Source organism: Elephantulus edwardii, unplaced genomic scaffold (assembly GCF_000299155.1).
Source record: "Elephantulus edwardii isolate Elephantulus edwardi_28Jun2011 unplaced genomic scaffold, EleEdw1.0 scaffold00006, whole genome shotgun sequence".
In the NCBI taxonomy this organism is placed as follows: domain Eukaryota; kingdom Metazoa; phylum Chordata; class Mammalia; order Macroscelidea; family Macroscelididae; genus Elephantulus; species Elephantulus edwardii.
The window spans coordinates 5,121,932-5,139,137 of record NW_006399756.1 but is presented as its reverse complement, the minus strand read 5'-3'; the positions used below and the strand labels follow the sequence as shown (position 1 = coordinate 5,139,137).

At 47.5% G+C, this 17,206-nt stretch overlaps 1 protein-coding gene across 1 annotated transcript in view; it reads left to right on the top strand.

The window, feature by feature from the left end:
- The window catches only part of DOCK1 (dedicator of cytokinesis 1), a 460,736-nt gene that overhangs the window by 5,240 nt on the left and 438,290 nt on the right, over nucleotides 1-17,206 (top strand). The window contains exons 3-6 of the mRNA XM_006880128.1: nucleotides 3,282-3,322; nucleotides 9,225-9,280; nucleotides 12,695-12,791; nucleotides 16,764-16,912. Of these exons, the coding sequence (XP_006880190.1) occupies nucleotides 3,282-3,322; nucleotides 9,225-9,280; nucleotides 12,695-12,791; nucleotides 16,764-16,912 (343 nt within the window). The remainder of the gene's footprint in view (nucleotides 1-3,281; nucleotides 3,323-9,224; nucleotides 9,281-12,694; nucleotides 12,792-16,763; nucleotides 16,913-17,206) is intronic.

Sequence of the window (17,206 nt, the reverse complement as noted above, 5' to 3'; positions counted from 1 at the left end):
GAATATACCACAGCTTCTCTACCCATTCGTTTGTTGATGGGCATTTAGGTTGTTTCCAACTCCTTGCTATTGTAAACAAAGCCGCGATAAGGGTTTCTTTTCTTTCACCTTATTCTTCCCTTGGTCACTTGCATCTACTTTCTTTGTGATTGAAAGTCTTACAAAGCCTGGGAAAGGCAGATGTGTTGCCAAGGCTCCTACCTCAGAAATGACCACGAAACCCTCCAGCCCAGCCGGCACCCCAGCGGACATCTCTGCACCCAGCCCAGGCAGGTGGACAGCTCCCATCCTGCCTGGTGGAGGAGCAGTGCTTCTTCACATGTAGTGAGTCGCTCTCCAGTCTACATCCTGGACTGGTTCTACCTGCATCTGGTGCGCCCATGACGGCTGTAGGTTCTTCCTCCAGAGGCCTGTTCTGTGTTCTGCAGCATTCTGACTTTGATACTCCAGTAATTATGCAGCGAGGAAATACTATGCATTCACTGCATTCACTTGAGCATCTCTTCATTCATGCGCTTGGGCTTTCTCTTCCATCTATGCTGTTTACCAAGTTTGCTCACTCCTCTCTTGCTTGCTGGGTTTTTCCTCAGCTTGAGATATTTCCTCATATATTCTAAGACATTAATCCCTTTTCAGTTTTAGAAAAGAAAAGACATGTTAATGCCAGAAATGCAGTGAGAATGTAATAACAGCATCAAGAAGAGTCCTTTAAATGGAGTAAATGGAACGTTCTCCACCTTCTCCTTTTCCCCTTTTTGCTCTGTCTGTGACAGTTCTGTCACCAGTGGGCATGATGAGCCACAGAGCTAGACAATATGTCTTTCAGGAGATAATCTGGACTAGACAGTGTCCATCAGGAGATAGTCCTTCAAGCTCGTGGCAGAAATCAAGGCTCACTGTATGTGTTGCACTGCTGACCTGTTTATCCAGTTCCCTTGTAGGGGATGCAGAGTGGGTTTGGATGGGTATAACTGGGTTTTGCAAATCATTTGCAAGCCTGCCATCGCTGCCTTGTTTTCTGCTGCACAGAGAACTTCTGTTTAATATTCTCTGAAGGATTTTGAAGGTTTCTGGTGGCAACGTGTTGAAGACATTCAGCTGCTAACCTAGAGGTCAATTTTTTGAATCCGCCGCTTGATCTGTGAGAGAAAGATGAACCAGTCTGTGTCCACCATGATTTGTCTTCTTTCCAATCCCTTGTCATGGAGTTGATTTGAATTCATAGAAACCCCTCATCAGGTTTCCAAGGCCAAGTCTCTGTGGAGAAGATGGTCTGTCTTCCTCCTGTTACAGCAGCTGACGGATTTGAGCTGCTGACCATATGATTAGCAGGACAGCTGTTAGAGCACTAGGCCTCCAAGCCTGGAGATCCTTAAGACAGCGCTGCTCCATCCACGGGCCAGCGTGAGGGGGAGTGACTCAGGAGGGGTGGATTTGGGACGGATCACATCCTCCTTGCTTTCTGGTCCCTAACCTGCTGCTAGTCAAGGTCACCTGATTGTCAAGGTCTCTACATTCAGGAGTGGTAGAGGGCAATTCACTGTAACATTTATCCTTTTTCATTTCTTTCTGTGTTCTCCAACCCATGCATATCTCTGTTTGTTGAGGTTTGACACTTAATTCTCATACTCGCTGGTGTTGAGTCAGAACCCACTTACCAGCTGACCCTTCAGTGACTTTCCAAGGAAATAAATCACATGGGAGAAGAACGCCCATCTTCCTCCTGTGAGGCCGCTGGTGGATCCAAGCCCCCAGAGAAAAGCAGCCTTTGAATGAGCAGCGAAGCTCCTTACAGAGTCTTCCACCCGACACTCAGTGTGCAGCGTGGCAGCGCCTGCCGTTCCTGGGACTTTTCCAGCCTGTCTTTTTTTGTGGTCTTTTTGCTGCTATGGAGTTAAGCTGGAGTTTGTCTCTGAAACTTAGATTGACTTTCTGGTACTTGAGGTGGCCAGAAGCTGTTTTAGACTTTTGGAAGAAGGACCACTGGTGGCCTGGTCTGTAGTGGGCTACACTGCTGAACTGACTCGGGAGATTAGACTCCATCAACCGCTCTGTGGGAGAAAGATGGGCAATCTCCTTCTGTTAAGATTTACAGACCCAGAAACCCGGGCGGTCCCTGGGATCAGAATTAACACTGTGCCAGGGAGTTTGTGCATAAGGAGGTGTCCAGCATTGTGCAGGGCTGCACTCAGAAGAGACTGGTCACTTTCACTGGACCCCTTGGGATCTGCGGGACAAGCTTTTGTCCTTGGCCGGATGGGAGGCACCAAGGGTGTGGTCAGGCCTGGTCCATCGTTGGAGGGACTCTTCCATTAAGCGCGCACCATGATCACGCTTGACCATCTTCCCGCTGCACGCTTTCACTGATTTCCTTTCCTCCCCATTGGGAGGGGCTGGGAACTGAGTCTGGGCCAGACCCCAAGGGAGGAGGTGGGTGGTGTCACTGGCTTCTGTCCTTCCTGTCGAGGATCCTAGCACCACAGAAGGACTTAGTGTCCGCTGCCTCAGGGCAGAGCTTGTGTCCTGATGAGGGACCGTGAGCTGTCAATGGGCCTTCTGTGGTGGGCAGCCCTAGGGCAGCTGAGGGGCTACAGGGTGCCCTGGCCATGACCCTGCCCGAGTGAGGCTGAGGGAGAGGTCGGAAATGGACGAGACTCAGCGCTTGCTTGGGGACAGTGGTCTAGAGGACAGGCCTTCTTTGTGGAACTCTGCTCCTTTCTTTTCAGATTGCTCAGGTCTAGAACAGAAAATGGGAGGAAGGAGCCTGGGGCCCGTCTGTGGACATTACCAGCCAACGGAGAGTCCCGTTTGGAATGCTCTGAGCAGCCTCCTCCGTGATCTCCAGAGCGTTAGACTGTGGGCTTCTGACGACAGCTGTGGCGCTGGCTTAGGCCTGAATATGAGTTTTACCCTGCCTGTCCTCATTTCAGTGTGCTTCGCAGATACTGCCTATTTCTAGGGAGATTGAAGGCTCTTGTAACCTTCAGTCCATTTCCACACCAGCACATGTTCGCCGAGTGTCTCTGTGACACATTTTGGTCATTCTCGCTGTGCTCCAGACTTTTCCTAACGCTTTTGCACGCTTAGTAGACTGAGGTAGTGTGCACGTCATGTCTCTGTGCCCTGGAAACCAGAGAAGTTGTGTGTCCTCTTTATTGTGAGACTCCATTTACTGGAACCAAACCCGTGATGTGTCCAGGATCTGCCTGTACAATACCTAGGTGTTGCATGGCCCCGTTAGGTCTCCTCCAGCTAACGGTCTCACCTTTTTGTTTGTCCAGGGTGGTACCGAGGCTACACCTTACGGAAGAAATCTAAGAAGGTAAGTCCTCTGAAACACTGTGTCTGTCCCTTCCTATGTCCAGCTGGGAGGGGACGTCGGTCCCACCTCTCTGGTGTCTGAGAGCTTTGCTTATCTTGCTCCCTCCTCCCTAATTTAAATAATATATGCGTTGAAACGTGGAGCTAAGTTGAATATTTGCTGGTGGGCGATACACTGCACAGAAGTGGCAGCCTTGTTCCCGAGTCTGAATGTGGCTGTGATTCGGTGCTGGCTGGCTTTCATAAAAGGTGGCCTTGTCTTCATTTCCGGAGAGATCTTTGCATCCTGTTTAGAACTGGGGGTGGGAGAGAACGGCCTGAAGGTCATGATTGCAGGAGGAAGATGATGGTGCTTGCGATTCTTAGTCAGTCACCCCCTGTATGAAAAAGGAACAGATTTGCCCAGTTCCTGTGTGCTTCCTTCTTCCTGCTCAGATGACTTTGGAACTTTTTAAGGCACAAGGAAGAGCTGCTTTTCCAGGGCCGCTGGCGAGCCTGCTTGTTTGAGTTTCTGAAATGAAGATGTGAAATGACGTCTTGGATCGCCACGGTGACACTCCCCTACCAATTCTGTACCAGCTCCTCCATTCTTAGCTCCACAAAACCTAATTACGACTCTCCTCTTCCTGCTCCCAATGAAGATTGTGAAGTAATGTCCGTTTGAAGCTGTGGTTAGGCTGTCAGTGGGAACTTCTGCATTTAATATTTAATTATGCTGGACACTTGGATCACTGTACTTACGTTTCTTAAATTTGCTTCTCATTATCGCCTCAGTGGGCTGGTCCTCTGGTTGTGACCCTGAGTCTATAATTAAGGCTTCAGATTTATGGTGGTGGCTCCATGGGCTTTCAGCACTGCTGTCCCCAGAGCCCTGAGGCTGACCAGGCAGGACGGAGCTGTGAGGCCTGGGGGCTGCAGATTCTCAAACAGGACGGCCACGTGGGTGAGGGTCCAGGCTCCGTCCAGCTAGTCGGTCAGGGTTGATGCTGTCTTATGACGAGCCACACTGCTGAGTGTGTTGGCCAGGGAAGCCTGCAGATGGAACAAGACCCGCCAGCCCATCACGCCCAGCTGGACTCTGCTTCCCTACACACCCAATGGTTTGGAGCCTGAGGCTTGGCCAAGATAGATGGTAGCAAGTGACAGCTGAACAAGCTTCCCTTGGGAAAGCCCTGTTCTTGTACTGATCTGCCCTTCTGTAGTCAACAGTGAATTTTACAGCTGAAATCACAATTGTGTCTGTATAAGCCACAGGTGAAGATTTTGGTCAAAAAGATAAAGATGTTGGACCACTACGCCCTCCCACCACCCTCCTTCCACATACAACAAACCTATAGTTTCACTGGTTGGATGTGACCCCCTAATCGGCAGCTCACTTTCTTTTGATGCTGAGTTGGGGATTACTCCTGTCACCCTCACCATTCATCTCCAGTTTGTGCTTCTCTGGTGGATTGTATTGTGCTTCTGTGACACCGGGAGCTGTTTCAGATCTCCATGGCATCCCTCGTGGTGCACAGAGTTCAGCAGAGCAAACTAAGATGAGAAGGAGCTGGCAGTCTGCTTTGGAAGAAGTTGTCTCACATACCCCAAGGTGAGTCCCTCAGCTTGGAAGAGAGAATTCACCCTGGGAAGAGCGGTCTCTTCAAAGGAGTGACTATTTTGGAAGGACTACAGCTTTCAGGACCTTCATTTGCTGATGTGTCACAGCCTAAAACAAGAAGAAACAGTTGCAAGTATCTGTTATCTGTTAATAATTGGAACATAGAATATATGAAGGTTGAATCAGGAAAACTGGAGTTAGCAGGAATGAAGTGGAATGCTTGTATGTTCAATAGTCTAAGCATTAGTGAGCTGAAATGGACTTGTATTGGCCATTTTGAATTGGACATTTATTTTATATAGTTTACTATATTAAGTGCGATTGGCACAGGACAGAGCGGAGTTTAGGGCTGTTGTACATAGGGTCGCTATGAGTCGCAGGCGACTCGACGACACATAACAACAACAACAACAACATATTAAGAGTGGCTGTACAGAGGTAGCTAATGGTTGCTATGGTGCTAAACTCTGTGACACTGGTGTAGCAAATGTGATCAATGGTCACCAGTGGTGGACAGTATTTGGTGGAGCTCCCAGATCAAAACAGGCTTTGTGGCAGGAATGGCATCCACTTCTGAAATTGCTTGCCTCTGGAAACTCTATGAACTTAGAGAAACGATGAAAGTGATACAAGTTTCAGGTCTTCCATTCATAGGGTTGCTATGAGTCGTCTATGACTCGATGACACTTAACAACAACAACATATTAAGGAGAAAAACTTCCCCTTCATTGTCAAGAACATTTCAAGTTCTAGCATGAAGCCCGTTTGAGACCTTGAACACTAATGACCAAAGACTAGATGAGCTGTGGGAGGATATCAAGAATACCATCCATGGATCCATGGAGATATGGGTTAAATATGGATTGAAGCTCAACATCAGGAAGACAAAGATTCTCACCACTGGGCCAATTGGCAGCACCATGATAGATGGAGAAGAGATTGGGGTTGTTAACAATTTCAGCTTGCTTGGCTCCACAATCAACACTCTTGGCACCAGCAGTCAGGAATCCAAAGGTGAATTGCACTGGGAAAATCAGCTGTTGGGGACCTCTCCAGAGTACCGAAGAGCAATAATGTCAGTCTAGAGACAAATGAGCGCCTGATCCCAGCTGTGGTCTTTGAAATTACTTGCAGTGCTTCAGAGAGCTGGACAATGACTAAGGATGATAGAAAAAGAATTGATGCCTTTGAGTTGTAGTGCTGGAGAAGAGTCTTGAACATACCACGGACCAGCAGGAGAACAAATGGGTTTATCTTGGAGAGAGTGAAACCAAGTTTCTCCTTGTAGGCAAGGACTTTGAAGTTCCATCTCACCTATTTTGGATTCGTGGCCAACAGGGACCAGTCTTTGGAGAAGGATATCGTGCTTAGAAGGGTGGAGGAACAGCACAGGAGAGGAAGACCCCAGACGAGATGGATTGACACAGTAACTGGGGCAATGGGGTTAGATGTGTTGGACTAAATGAGACTGGCTTAGGACAGGGCAGGGTTCAAAGCTATTGTGGCTAGGGTCTCTATGAGTCATGGGCAACTCGATGGCACGTAACAATAACAACATCCATGAAGAATGTAAAAAGGTCATTATAAAGAGTGAGGAGGTAAAAGTGATACGTGATTAGGTATTATTGTCATGACAGGAGTCCAGAACGAAGGCTGCATAGTGGAGTGGATTTGGGGGGCGGGGATTGTATAACAATGAGACAATTTTACTTTTCAAAGAGAAGAGCGAACTGTGTGGGAGGGGTGGGCAAGGAGAAAAGTGCAACAATGAATGAATAAACATGTTCAAGCTTTGGGTTGTAGTCAATAGAAAGACATTCTTCCAAACAATGTAACTGGCAGCTATACACTTGGACCTTGCCTGATGGAATACAGTGACGTCTGTGGAAAGAGGTAATGGAGAAGCTCATCATTCCGAACAAGGCCGGAGACTCACTGGAGAACAGACCATCACTTGTTCCTCCGCAGGTTCAAGTTGAAGTTGAAGAAAATGCAAACAAGGCCATGAGACCCAAATTACAAACCTGGAGTTTGGCACACTTGAATTTAGAGACCACCTCAAGTATAGATTTGGCCCATTAAACACTAAACCGAAAAACAAAGATCAGATGAGTTTGGGATGGGATTAAGGAATCATGTAAAAATACAAAAGGTCACTGAAAAGAAAAGAAAAAAACCAAGATGGACTTCAGAAGAAACTCTGAAACATGCTTACGTATACAGCGTTAAAGAGACCAAAAGAAATAACATAAAAGAGCTTAACTAAGGATTTCAAAGACTGATTCAATAACACAAAGTAAAGGTGTGTGTCAAGGTGGTATCTTTTCACCACACGTATTCACTGTGCATGCTGAGCAGATAACCTGAGAGATGATTCTCTCCAGTCTCCCTCTCCTCCCTCTCCTCTCTCTCCTCTCTCTCTCTCTCTCTCTCTCTCTCTCTCTCTCTCTTCTCTTTATGTGAATAAACACTGCAGCATCAGGAGTGGAGGGAGATTCTTGAGCAACCTGAGATGTGCAGGTAGCTACAGCCTTGCTTGCTAAAGCAAAGAGGACATGAAGCATTTACTGATGGGGAACAAAGACTACAGCCTTCAGTGTGGAATTCACCTCAACATGAAGAAAGTGAAAGTTCTCATACGTGGACCAGTAAACAATGTCATGATAACAGAAAAGAATATTGAAATTGTCAGGTTTGTCAGCTTGGATCCAAAACCAGTGTTCATGGAGGCAGCAGTCAAGAAATGAAATGACGCATTATACCAGGCAAACTGCTGCGTAAGACTTAAAGGGTTAAGAAGCAAATACATCACTTTGAGGGCTAAGGTGTGCCTGACTCAAGCCATATTTTCAGTCATCTTGTAGATGTATGGAAATTGGTTAATGACTAAGGAAGATAAGAAAAACTAATGCCTTTGAATTACAGTGCTGGCCAAGAGCCAACTGGAGGACATCACGCTTGCTAACACAGACGATTGGTGATAAAGAGTGAAGCCCTCAGTAAGGTGAACTGACACCATGGTCCAGCTGTGGACTCAGGCAGAACGGCTGTGAGACAAGCAGGGCTGAGCAGCGTCTCCTGCCGTAAACTGTTGTGGGGGTCGGAGCTGACTCGGCAGCACCTGACGACAAGAGCATCTTTTGGGAAAGCTTTGGGCCTTTCTTATCTCCCCAGTACCTCCCTGAGGCATCATCCTTGTTACATTACCTTAGCTCACCTTGTCTTTACTCAGTGCCATGCTTAATAGGAGCATAGTACTCCTCCCATTTGCCTTCCATGTGGGAGATTTCATGTCAACAGAAAATATATATAAAAAGACTCTCGATGAGATGGATTGATTCAGTGACTGAGGTAATGGGGGTAGGTGTGTTAGAGACAGTGAGATTGGCACAGGATAGGGTGGAGTTTAGGGCTGTTATACATAGGGTCGCTGTGAGTCACAGGCAACTCCACGGCACATAACAACAATATATACATCACTATATATATCTTACTCTCTATATATCTCACTCTCTATATATATCAATCTATATCTATCTATCTATCTCTATCTCTAGATCTAATCTCTCTCTCTCTCTCTCTCTCTCTCTATCTCTATCTCTATCTGGACTAGGAGGAAAGACCTGGTGATCTTTTCTCCCAAATCAGCCCATTGGTCTCCTGATGTTTGAAATGCCAGGAGCATAGCTCCCAGCATTTTAGCAACGTGTAAACCATCACAGGACGGGCTGACAGGCGGGTGTGGGTGGAAGCATAGAGCCCTCTGTAAATGTCAGCTCATGTCATGTCCCCACTCCCCTCACCTTCAGCCCACCTTCCTGTAATCTCTCAGATGGCCTCTCTGCCTGGGGCTCCATGAGAAGCCCCCACGGTTCTAGCTAAGTAGTTGGTACGCATATGGCCAGCCTGCGATGTCATTTCTGGCATTTATCTTTGCAAGGGGAGCCTGTCAGAGAACACCATCAAACACTACCCTTTAGGCATCAGTTGGTGCTGATCTCAGAGTCAAGGTCACCGTCAAAGCAGCTGTGCCCTGTGGAGAGATGGAAGCAGGCTCTTTGTGGAATCTTTCCTTTGCCTCCCATCTTCTGAGCTCCAGCAGCCACTTTGAAACACTGGCTGGTTGCCTTGCCTTCTTTCACCTTTCTGTGGGTTTTGCTTGATAGGATACAAACAAGACTCACAGACTTGAGAGTCCAGCCACCCCTGCGCCTGAGTTTTTGGCTAGGAGGACTGCAGCTGTTTGATATACAGTCAGTGTTAGTATTGACAATACAAACGGTTCTGTTTTTTCTTTATCTAGGGTATATTTCCTGCTTCATATATTCATCTTAAAGAAGCAATCGTTGAAGGAAAAGGGTGAGTTCAATCTTGACAGACATATAAACCCTGCTGCTCTGTTAGGGAGTTCTTGTGGCTAGTGGGTAAGGAGTTGTCACTGCCAACCCAAAGGTGCCCAGTTTGAATCCACCAGTAGTTCTAGGGGTGAAAGGTGGGCAGTCTCCTCTCCTGGGACTTACAGCCGCTGAAAATCTGCTGAGGGCCAGCTGTGAGTCGGTATTGACTGGACGACGATGAGGTGTTTTGAGAGCTGCTCTGTTGTGTGTCTGGGTCCTTCCTGGATGTGAAAGTGGGGTGTGACTGCCTGAGATGTGACGAAGGGTTTGAGAGCAGGGAAGAGATTTCCAGTTAGGAGTTTTCAAAGGTGTGGCTTTTGCTCTTTGGAAGAGGCTGTCCATCCTGAACCTGAGGTCGTTTCCGCAAGTTCTGAGTCATCTCTGGGAGCGGGAGTCCTCTGAGAGCCATCCTGCAGCCAGACGCTGCACACCAGCCCTGGATCCGTTTCCTGAAGACTTTTGGCTTCAGCATGAGTGGTGTTGATTGATCAGCAGCAGTTGTTAAAGTGTGTGTGCATTTGCTTTTTGTGATTGTAATGTATGGGACTTAGAGGTCAGAAGGCTGACGTATGAAACTGTTCACAGGGCATTGGTGAATCGTGTGCCCAGTAGGCAGAACGCGAATGAGTAAACCAGGCGTGAGTGGGGAAGAAGAGACAGGAAAATGGTTTTCCTTTTCTTTTTTTGTCTCTGCTGCATCTTCACATTCAGTTAAATATGTAAATTATAAAATTACTAATCATATGATTACTGCATAATGACATCTCTTTGGCTGATTACAAAATTGCCTTTACAAGCACTGTGCTTTGAACATGTGAAGGGGCGACTTGGAATTCTGTTACTCCGTGATGCCCAATTTAAGCAAGGATAATTGTTGAGAGGCATATCCCAGGATGACCTGTAATCTGGAAGTTTTAATTGAGATGAAATGCTTTGTATGCCAAGCTTCCCTGAGAAGGAATAAAAGTCTCACCTTTCGAAACTTTCCTCCAGTTTGGAAATAAACAGGATATAGGGTGCGTGGGTTGTCTTTTCAATCTCTGCACCGGAAGCCTGAGATAGGCAGGTTGTACATGATTAAAGTGGCCTTTAAATGTCTCTTGATAGATACAGGAGAATACGTACAGGGCATCGTTTCAGTGGTTAACCACACGATCACGTGGACTGGAGAATATTGTCACCTCAGTGAACGGAGGGGGAGCACCCAGAGACAGAGATGCTGGGCTGCTGGTCGCCGGCCACACTGCTCCGCCCTCCGTCTCAGCAGCCTCCTGGCTTCAGACGTGATCGCTGCTGTCACGTGCCGCTTTCTTCTCGACCACCCTGCCCCTCTTTTCCTGTCCATCTTCCTGCCTAGTGCTGGGCCTCCCTTCATTCCTCCCCAGCAGCAGCTTGTCTGTTCGCTCCCCGAGGTTCTTAGCCTCGCTCTCTCATGGCCGCTCTCTCGTGCTCTCTCATTTTCTTGGTTCCTTCACGATCTCTCCCTCCCTCTCAGACTTTCCCTCCCTCTCATGGTCTCTCTCTCATGATCTGCCTTTCATGGTCTCTGTCTCTCACGACCTCTCTCCTCTCTTACTCTGTCTCTGATGGTCTTTATCTCTCTCACGGTCTCTGTCTCTCATGAGCTTTGTCTCTCTCAGTCTGTCTTTCACGGCCTCTATCTCTACGGTTTCTCTCTCTTGCATGCTGCTTCTCTCATGGTTTGGACTTCTCTCTCTGGGACAGATTCTCTCCTGCAGAGTTTGAGATGACTCTGTTGACCTCATTCCTACTTTCAGCTCTTCCCTCTGTGTATGTTGCTCGAGTCTGGGTTTACAGTCTGGACTTCTCTCAGTTTCGTTTGATCCCGTGGAATCCAGTTACTGAAAATGGTTTTTGACTCCATGTGCACCTGCAGCATCCTAGTCACTGGTAGCTGCTCTGCTCATGTCCTTGCCCTTGGCCTTGTGCATGGGGCAGCGTCTACGGGATGGGTTCTTGCTGGTTTGTCCACAGGTAACAAGGTGGTTATGGAGATGACACAGCACGGTGAGACCAAATCCCTTACAGCTGGCTTGTGCATTAGTCTCAGGGACAGGTGAGGCCTGGCAATAGGAAGGAAGGTGAGAAGGGACCAGCACAGCGGCCTGGGATGTGGTTCATGGTGCAAGGGCTGTCATCTCCTGGCTGAGAAGTGGGTACTAATTGAGCTGCACCTCCTGTAGCCAGTGTGAAGAGCTGTGTGGCCAGCAGGAAACTTGAGGTCACTGAGACGGAAAGAAACCCGTAGCTGATGAGTGATACTCACACTGTGCACGCAGCGACATTTCTCTAGGCCTATGTAAGGACGGCAGCACAGGGCAGGATGAACTGCCTTTTCAGCAGTGTCCGTACAGGGAACCTTGCTGACGAGGTTGGCAGGCTGCTGGAGCAATCGTTTCTAAATAAACAAGGGCGATGCCCCACCAGAGGGGACTCCCTAAAAGGAATGTGGGTTGTCTTAGATGTATACTCCCCTTAGACACCTGGCTAGTGTGACACCTGCTTCTAGAACATTTTTCTCCTTGGAAGTCTATTGAGGACACAATTTTGTGTTTGTTAAGGCCCCTTACAGAACCTCTGGGGTCACACGGCCTACCTTCACAAGGCACAAGTTTAAGCCCGTCTCCATCCCAAACACTGAGTGCTCTTTCAGCACAGCACCTGACCCACGGTACTACTCAAAGTTCCTCTTCCTGGAGTGGAAAAAGGGTAGCCGATGGTCAGAGACAGGCTTGGAGGGAAAGGGGCCTATGGACTACCTGTCCCCTGAGATTTTATAAGGGTCCTTGTATCATATGTTAGCATCTCGTGAGTCTGGTACGTGACGGAAATGCTAAGAAATGTGCATTTGAACTCCAGTGGCGTGATCGTAATCTGTGACATCTGTTAGAGGAGCTGGACCCTGGAGAGAGATGCCAGGCTGGTGAAGGAGAAGGCCAGGGAGAAGGAGGAAGCCCGTCCGCGGGCCGGTGGACACGGGGCCTGCAGCAGTGATGTGAGCAGGCTGCAGGGTCGCATCTGGGGTCAGTATAGGCAGGACTGACTTGACCTAACAGCAGTATGATAGCTGGCTATGCAGGTTATGAATACGTTTCAAACCTTGGTCTTCCGAGGACTCTCCTGTGCTGATACTTGCCTCCTCATCTGACCTTATATGTGAGTGGACAGCTGACCTGCACAGTTGTGTATGGACTTTCTCAAGTCTGTACACTTACTCTTCTTACATGTACATGTTTGTGTGCAAGAACATCGTCTCACATGGATATTTTCGTCTGGGTGAGCCTGGACGGGGGCTTGACGAGGCCTAGTCTCAGTGGGTCATAGACTGAGCTGTTTTTCCATCTGTTCTTTCCAGGCAACATGAAACGGTCATTCCCAGCGATCTTCCGCTCATCCAGGAAGTCACCACGACACTCCGCGAGTGGTCCACCATCTGGCGGCAGCTCTACGTGGTGAGGAAGGGGGCCTCGACGTCAGAGGTGACATTGAGGGTGGTCTCGGGATGCGGCGGGATGTCTTCTTTCTCCAGGAGCCTCAGCGTGAGAGGGCCTGACCCTCCACAGAGAGAGCCGAGAAGCAGCCTTCCTGCTGTCCTGGCTCCTCCTTGAGGCCAGGCGCTCTTTCCCGTTTTCCGTGTGTTCTGGGGGTAGTAAATGTTGTCACTGTAATCCTGTGAACTATAAAGCGGGGAGACACAGAGTCCTTGAATTGTTAAGGGGCGTGTGGTCAGCCCAGGGTCCCTGGAAGGCAGGATTACACAGGTGTGTTAATTAAGGAGTAAGCAGTAGCGTCACATTTTGTGTTTTGGTTGTGAGAACGGAAATCTGCTTTTTAGTGATAATAGGCCCCGTTCCATGGTGCTGTAGAGGGTGATCGCTGTTGTTGCTGTGATTCTGTGGCTGTACTTTACCTTGCTGGTCATTTGAGAAGGAGGATCTGGTCTCCTCGCTTGGGTCACGTTTGCAGCAGTGGCAGGAGGTGGTTTTCATTCCAGTGTCATCCACCGTTGTCCAGTCCCTTGGTCTGAACAAGTCTTATTAGTGCAGAGAGGCCTGGCTCTGCCACCTTCCCTTTCACGTCCCCTCAGGGCACGGCTGTGCACATAAATTCCTATTTGCGAGAGATTACCTTTTGTTAAGCTGCTATTTCTATTCAGCCCTGACTTCTCATATGCTAATGTGCTAATGTTTCCAGCGAGGGCTCTGAGGAAGTGGGCCCGCTGGCTCTGGGAGGCGGGGGCCCTTCCTTGTCCCCCAGCTGTGGCAGGCGCCCGGCTTGTTTCTGATTATACAGTGGTTTCCTCAGAAGGCACAGTAATAAGCAGTTGCAGTAATTGTTCATCAAACGGACTGAAAACCCCAGAAGCGTCAAGTTGGCCATGAATGTTTTGTGTAAATCTGAGCAATTTTGTGGTTGGTGTTTCGTGTTCAACTTGGCAATTTTGAAACATGAATATGGCAGTGAAACAGACCGGGGTCAGTGGGGCTGCTGCGTTGGTGGACTGGCTTTAGCCACGACCTCCTGACTTATTATCACCGAGTTGGTTTTCACTCCTGGCGGCCCTCCATCCGCCTTCTGAGGCTGTACATACCTGTGGGAGGAGAAGTCCCGTCTTTCTCCTTTGGAACAGCTGCTGCATTCAAGCCACTGCTTCTGTCAGTGCAGCTTGGAAAGCACTGCGTCACCAGAGCGCCTAAAAGATTACCTTGGTGACCACTCAGAAGAGCTCTTGCCTCTATGGACGCGTGTGGTTTGTTTGGTCCAGAGCTAAAGCTTGTGATGTGTGTGTATGTGGCCTAATTGTTTCCCTCTGCTTTTGGCATCGGAGACAGACAAGCAAGATATAAAGGCTGTTATCATCTCTGGTAGCCTAGTGGGAAGAAGCTGCACTGTAATCCCAGAGGTGCGTGGTTTGAATCCCCCAGAAGCTTAGCTGGAGAAAGATGGTCAGTCTCCTCCCTCTCACGTGATTCACTGCCTCTAAAAACCCACTGAGGGTCAGCTATGGGTGGATTTCCATGCAGGGTCACACAACAACAAGAAGTTGCTGGTGTAGTTGTAAGTAGAAGGAGAATCTCTCGCTCTCTCTCTGTCCTTGAGACAGTTCAACCTCTGGCAATCCTCCATCATGTTTCTGAGACTGTGAATTTTTTTTCCTTTTTTTAAAAAATTTAATTTAATGAAAGTTTACAGAGACGCTTTTAATTCATTCATTGTTGCACTTTTCTCCCTGCCCACCCTTCCCCCTAGTTCACTCTTCTCTTTGAAAAGTAAAAGAAAAATTCCTTCATTGTTTTACAGTCCCTCCCCCCAAGTCCACTGCTCTGTGCAGCCTTCATTCTGGACTCCTATCATGACAGTAATATCCAATCATATGTTGTTGTTGTTATGTGCCGTCGAGTCGTTTGCGACTCATAGCGACCCTATGCACAACAGCCCTAAACCCTGCTCTATCCTGCGCCAACCGCACTGCCTCTGACACACCCATCCCGATTACCCCTTTCACCGAGTCAATCCATCTCATAGAGGGTCTTCCCCTCCTGCGCCATCCCTCCACCCTCCCAAGCATGATGTCCCTCTCCAAGGACCCGTCCCTCCTGGCAACATGTCCAAAGTATGTCAGACGAAGCCCCAGAATCCTTGCCTCCAAGGAGTAGCTTGGTTTAATCCTCTCCAAGATGAATCCGTTTGTTTTCCTGGCAGTCCATGGTACATTCAGTACCCTTCTCCAGCACCACAGCTCCAAAGCATCCACTCTCCTTCTGTCCAATCATATATCCTTTTTAAATAGTTCTCTCTCTCTCCTGTTTCAATGCAGTATACATTATTTATTCAATCTTTCTCAGTCTTCCCTCAACTCTGATGTCAGTCCCATTTACAACAGTGGCACTATGCAGAATTTGTCCTTTGGTAACTAAGATACTTCACTCAGCATAATGTCGTCCTCCAGGGTCACCCATTTTGAATACTATTGCATGAGTTCCTTGTTTTTCAATGCAGCATAGTATTCCATTGTGTGAATATACCACAGCTTCTCTATCCATTTATTTGTTGATGGGCACTTAGGTTGCTTCCAACACTTTCCTATTGTGAGCAAAGCTGTGCTAAACATGGGTGTGAGTGGGACTGTGAATCTTCATGGGGAGAGATTGCCCATCGTTCTCCAGCCGAGGGGCTGATGGATTCCATTTACTGGCCTTTAGTTAGCGACCTGGCCTGTGCTACCAGGCTTATTCAAGGAGGTTTTCTAAGAAAGACATGACTGTAGTTTTGGAAGAAAACATTTGCTTTCACCATTTAGTGTTTACTAGAAAAATTAAAATTAGTATGATATTATAAAGAATAATATATTAGATGCAAAACAGCATGTTTAGGGTATTCCATACTAGGTGTGTAGGTGGGCTCTTCATCCAGGGTGATGAGAGATGGGATGATTTAGACACGTAGACTGAAAACCAGTTCTCAAGCGTGCAGACTGGACCGGCTTCCCAGGGTGTTCACGGCTGCCACCTTTCCAAAGCCGGTTGTTTTCCAATGTGCCTCTTGGTGGTTTTGAACAACGAACCTTTCAGTTAAGAGCCAAGTCCTTACCCGCCTGTACCACCGAAGACTCCTCTGGTAAATACAGAGGAAGTTATTTTAAAAACCAAATGTGAGCACATTATAATCTTTTCAAGGGATTATGATATCTAGAATTTTATCAAGTTAGGTTCTACCTAGATTTCTTTTCTCAGGCAGAACAAGTGACCTGATGGAGGGATTCTTTGTTCTTACCTGATGGTCGCTTTCTTTTGCCTTGGTTCATGGTTCATGGTACTCTTCCTTTGCAGAGTGTACTTGATACATGTGCTTTCCAGGTTGTATTTCCTGTAGAATGAGGACTCAAGAGCTTGCAGAGGGAGATGGGGACCCTCGCTGAAGTGTCTGTGTGTGCTGTATAGACAGGTAGCTGTATCAGAAGCCCTCTGAGAGTTCAGATCTCGGCTGACTGGAAGGCCTAGAGGTTCAGTGGCACTGTGTGTGGACAATGGTCCAGGGCACTGGGAATTCTGAAGTCGGTAGGAAAGAGGTGAGATTCAGCTCTTCAAGTGTAGAAGTGTTGAAGGGGTTTGAGGGATTGACCATCCTTGAGCCAGATGCTGGAAGTTCATGAGATAGGTGGACATTGAAGGTTGCCCCTTTGGCTGTCAACTTCTGGACTCGGCAGAATGTTGAATGGCACATTGGATTGACAGATTGTTTCTTTTTACAGATTAAGTTTTTTTTTTTTACAGATTACTTTGAACTTCTTTTAATCCTATGATATAAATCATAAATGACATATGGTTTTGACAGTAAAAATCCGTCCATCCCCAGCTGTTTTACTTTCTGTGCAATGCTCCTTTACGTCCACATCCTGACAGTGGTTCTTTCTCCCCATGTAGCAAGACAACAGGGAGATGTTCCGAAACGTGCGGCACATGATCTGTGACCTTATTGAATGGAGATCGCAGATTCTTTCTGGAACTCTGCCCCAGGACGAGCTGAAAGAGCTGAAGAAGAAGGTCACTGCCAAGATTGATTATGGAAACAGGTTTGTACCTTTGGAAGATAATTTCACACTGGAATAACCAGGGTTTTGATAATAGCCATCAAAAACTTTGTTGAGACTTAAACCACATTTTACTGTACAACAAAATTTCTGACATCAAAATAATGGCACGACGTAATCTGTTTTCCAATGCTGTTGTTGTTTGCTGTCAAGTTTGAACTGGCTCATACCTGACCCTCAGTGGGTTTTCAGGGACAATTTAAGTGCAAAGGAGGAGATTGACCTTTCTTTTTTTCTTTAAAATACAAACTTGTCACTTTATTCTTTTTTTTTTTT